Source organism: Podarcis erhardii (assembly GCF_964252035.2).
Source record: "Podarcis erhardii genome assembly, chromosome: 10".
NCBI classification, from domain to species: domain Eukaryota; kingdom Metazoa; phylum Chordata; class Lepidosauria; order Squamata; family Lacertidae; genus Podarcis; species Podarcis erhardii.
In genome coordinates this window covers 21019200-21023979 of record NC_138500.1, presented here as the reverse complement: position 1 = coordinate 21023979, position 4780 = coordinate 21019200, and the positions used below count along the sequence as shown (strand labels likewise).

Genomic DNA, 4780 nt, shown 5'->3' with positions numbered 1-4780 from the left:
TAAAAAAGGAGGTCTTAAGTTCCTCAAAGTCACTAAATATGTGCCACTGCAAATCAACTGCCTTTCTGTAAGCTAGGTCATTTCCCCCTAATTGTATCAGTAAAGCATCGGGGGGGGGGCATCCGCTGCAGCTCTGGTCTTAAATGCGGGCAACATCTCAGCCCAGCGCATTCCCCTCCGCGAGACCCAGGATATAGTGATGCCAGACGGTAAGCCAAGGCACGGCCCGAGACCGGAATTGATGGCGCGGACCCTGGCCCAATGCACAATGCTGTGCCCAATTATCCAGACGCGCACCCCCATATCTCCTGCAATAAATTAAGAGAACAGGCCATGGTCAGTCAACCCCCAGTTGAATCGTCATAAGTTTTCTCTAACATAGCGTCTGTAAGCTTCTGATTTCCAGCGGCCTAAATCCTTAATCCTCTCAGTAGTAAGGCCCAGGTGCATTGCTGTGGTGGCCGCTCCTATCCTGAAAGAGTGAGCCGCGAAATCTGCAGGGGGAAGGCCGCATGCTGCCAGTGTTAAGCGCATAACCCGAGTGAACTGGTGACGCGTCAGGGGTATGCCATCTGCATGGATCAATAGAGGCCCTGCCGAAGTAGCCCTTAGAAATAAAAAGCGCCTGGTGTCCTTAACTGGACATGGGCCTGGTACTCCGGTTGCTAGGAGCCGAACCAGAGCCCCCCTCCCGTACTGGTCCGTTTTGGAACTACGTATCCGTAAAATTAGATCCTCCCATGAAAGTGTCACATCGCTTAATAGCAAACCACGGGAGGAGCCGCGCTGACCCTCTTCGTAAACCACCTCACCCACACGCATTGCGCCGAAAAAGGCGATGGAGTATGCCGCTGAGAATAAGCGTGCCTCATACTTTGACCAACAGACCGTTCTCAGTTGTTTATGAATTTGGAAAAGTATGTCAAATGATATTGGTCTCCTCACATCGGGGCTTGGGGGCTGCAGTCGTATAACAAAATCGGCACATGGATCGGAGGAAAATACCACCTTGCAGAAGAATGATATTGCCGCAGCCTGTAGGTTGAGGGTTTTAGGGGTGCGGCCCAAGCGTCTCAAGTATACTAAGTAGGATAAAACCTCTGACTTAACGGGAGGGACGTTGCTTCTGGCGGGCTGGGTTTTATTGCGGAACTTTAGGAAATCCGACCACGCCTTCTTGTAAGATCTTAGAGTGGAAGGCGCCAATGAGGCTAGTACTCCCTGAATCACTTCTGGTTCCCAAGACTCTGGTCCCCAAGTCTCCACAGATGTTCCGGGAACGGCTGGGGGAGCGGCTGAGCATCCGGTGCTAACAAGCGGAAGCGGTCCATCTGAAAACGAGATAGGGCATCCGCCAGGCACAAATTTGGCGGAGAAGTGGATATTAAGTTCTAAACACCGGAGAACGAAGGAACGCAGAAGAGCACCTACTCTTGGGGACCGTGCAGCCTGCCTGGAAAGGACTCCTACTACTGCCTGGTTGTCGGTGTGGAAGCAAACCTGATGGTTACTAAAGGCTTCCGACCACAAGTGCACTGCCACTACAATGGGAAAGAATTCTAGGAAGGTTAAATCTCTGGTTATGGGGCCCCCCTGCCATGCTGCAGGCCATCGTTGGGCACACCATTGCCCCCAAAAGTAAACACCAAATCCTAGGGAGCCTGAAGCATCTGAATGCACCTGAAAATCCACTTGTAGTGATAAGTTATCCTGCCACAGGGAAATACCGTTGTAGTTCTCCAAGAACTTCAACCAGACTTCCAGGTCCGATTTTACCTCCTTAGATAGTCGAACTCTATGATGAGGGGAACGCAGTCCTGCTGACAGCTTCGCGAGGCGGCCGCAGAAAGGGCGGCCAGGGGAAACCACGCGGCAAGCAAAATTTAAATGACCTAGCAGTGACTGGCTCTGCCTAAGTGTAACTTTCCTTAGGGGGAGCAGCTGCCAAATGAGGTCGCCAAGCGCGATCAGTTTCTCTCTGGGAAGCTTTGAGGTCTGAGCGACAGTGTCCAACTCAATACCTAAGTAAACCATGGTTGTAGCCGGGTCCTCCATTTTGTCCGCGGCTAGAGGAACTCCCAACTCCCCCGCTAATGATGTGAAGGCTTTAAGGAGCCCTGAGCACTTATGCCTGCTATCAGCCACAAGGATAAAGTCGTCCAGATAGTGCGACACGCCCTCGGAGCCAGTTCTAAAGTGAAGCGCCCAGTCCAGGAAGGTGCTGAATGCCTCAAAAGCTGCACAGGCCACTGAGCAACCCATGGGCATTGCTTTGTCCACAAAGTAAGATCCTTCAAATTTGAAACCAAGCCACCGGAAATCATCCGGATGAACTGGCAGGAGCCTAAAGGCCGACTCAATGTCACATTTTGCCAGCAGCGCACCCTTACCTTGCGAATAAGCTTAACCGCTTGGTCAAAAGTAGCATATCTCACAGTGCAAAGTTCCTGTAGTATCGCATCATTGACGGACCCGCCCTTTGGGTAGGAAAGGTTGTGAATCATGCGAAACTCACCAGGCGCTTTCTTAGGGACTATACCTAAAGGGGATATGTGAAGGCCTTCTATCGGAGGAACTAAAAAGGGGCCAGCTACCCTGCCTGCTTTAATTTATTTACCAATTCTCTTTTGGGCAACCTCTGGCAATTCCCTAACTGATTTCTGATTTGGAGGATCACCTGAGTTGGGGGGGAAAGCTACTGGAATCCTAAAACCAGAACTAAAACCTTCCCATAAATACACCGCTGCTGTCCTGTTGGGATAAAGATCCAAAAGGTTTTTTAACGGGATCAACTTGATGGGGGAACAGGCCAGGCCCAGATTGAAATTACTGCCTGTTCCCCTGAGGTCCAAATGGAGCTCCGTGGCCACCTCTGGGTCCCTGGTTGTGGGAACCTCTCCCACCCCGAAAGGGCTGCCTCCCTTTAATGCAGGCAGTGGCTGGGTGGTTCCCGAGGCATTTTTCGCACTCGTGGCTGTACTTACACACGGGGCGTACACAGACACCTTTATTGAACTCCCAGCACAGTCGTCTCTGTCTCGCAGCGGTCTTCCAGGATTTTGAAGAGTCCTGGGGCTTCTTGTCTACGTAGGGGCCCACGTGCTCTGACCAATAGTTTTGGTCCCTCAGATCCCAGCGTGTAGAAGATAACGGCGAAGCATTTCTATGGAAATCTTCATCATAATTTAAAGCAGCAGTATCCCCCGCTAGTTCTCATGCCCTCCTGACATGGGCCATGTAGGCGATTAAGTGCATCGCCCGTTTTGGGTAAGTGGCGCTTACCACACCCATGAACACCTGGAACCCATCCATCCAGTTTTAAAGTGTGTTCTACTCTTGGTGTCCTGTACCTGCGTTTACCATGGCTGCGCCTCTTTTCCCCTTTACCCGTCAGCTTAGCTGGCGGCAGCAATCTGAATATATCGATAACGTCCCCATTAAGGATCTTGTCCCTCTTTCTCTGAGATAAATGGTTACCTACAATGAAATCTGTAGATAGGTGAGTGGAAGTTTTAACATCCGGGACCAACGCGCCGTCCTTCCATTCAAGGGTCCCAGATGTTGGTCTTACGGTAGGAGTTGGCCCTCCTCTCATGAGCCCATGCGGGAAGACCCACACAGTCTTCCCCATGGCCCCAATACTCCTCCCTAGGGGCATCGCTATCAGAGTCGGATGAAGAAGAGGTACCTGAATCATCTTCCGATTCCGACCGCCTGCTCCTCTTACTCTTCTTCGATGTGTGTTTCCTTTTTTCCTTCCTCTTCCCGGAAAGGACATCCTGCGCGGCTTGTTCCGGTGCGCTGTTCGCCTGAACCACCTGCAGTCCCTGTGGTTCCTCTTCCGAAGTGGAGTCCGATGCGCCCTCGGCTGGTGCCGCCTGCAGAGGCGGGATCTGAAAGAGACTAGGGACACCTGGGTCCTTTTGCAGGTTAGCAGCCTTGGAACCTTGCGTACTAGCCTTGCCCTTCCTGCCACCCCTCTGTCCCCCTTTTGACTTGCCTGAGGTGGCCGACTGGGCGCGGTTGTTCTTCTTTTGCCGGGCTGTTGCCACTTTAGCTGCAGTCAGCACTGCCACAGTGGCCGTGGAGGTACCGGGGAGTACTATCTCATTAAGTTGAGTGTCTGGGATGAACTCTTGGGAGAATGCCATTGGTGCAGATGGTCCCGGCGCTGCTGCCACTGGCGCCGCTACCACTGGTGCAACTGCCGTTGGTGGTGCTGCCACTGTTGCCACCGTCATTGATGCTGCTGCCCCTGGTGTGGGTGTCACTTGGCCTGCAGACCTGCTTTGCTTATAAAATTCCTGAAAAGCCGTGAAAAACTGCACCAAAGCCTGTGGGTTACTTGGTATTATAAATGGCTGGGACTCCTCCTGGTTCCCCTGGGCCCCCCCCCCCCGGATACAGCAGCATTTTCCTGGTTACCTTGAGCCGACATAATTGCGATCTAGACTCTTACTTAAACCAATCAGTGGCAAGTAGCTCGGTTTATATGCGTGAGCGGCAGGCAACAGTACCGTAGTTCAGTATTGTCTGCACTGGTAAATTTTAATGCAAACCAGAATTGTCAACCCTGCAAGCTGTGTTTAGCTACAAGCAATGTGACAGTAGTTCAGTATTGTCTGCACCGGTATAAACTCTAGCTGGTTTTAGATTTAATGAATTCTCTGCAACAAAATTTTGATCTATTTAGTTATTTATTTCAGTTATTTATTTATTTATTAGCTTATTTTTATTAGTCAATTAACTTCAATTAGAACCTTTTACTTGATTATACTTT

The 4780-nt window shown here is 51.0% G+C and overlaps 1 protein-coding gene across 1 annotated transcript; it reads right to left on the bottom strand.

Moving 5' to 3' along the window:
* Positions 1-360: 360 nt before the first annotated feature.
* Positions 361-4388, bottom strand: LOC309351634 (uncharacterized protein; the record flags this gene model as incomplete). The annotated part of the gene is made up of 2 exons (XM_081879424.1): positions 3689-4388; positions 361-1331 (listed from the first exon to the last, which is right to left on the bottom strand). Exons 1-2 carry the CDS (start codon positions 4239-4241, stop codon positions 361-363), a joined length of 1524 nt encoding a protein of 507 aa, XP_081735550.1. The 5' UTR covers positions 4242-4388.
* Between the last annotated feature and the right edge of the window lie 392 nt (positions 4389-4780).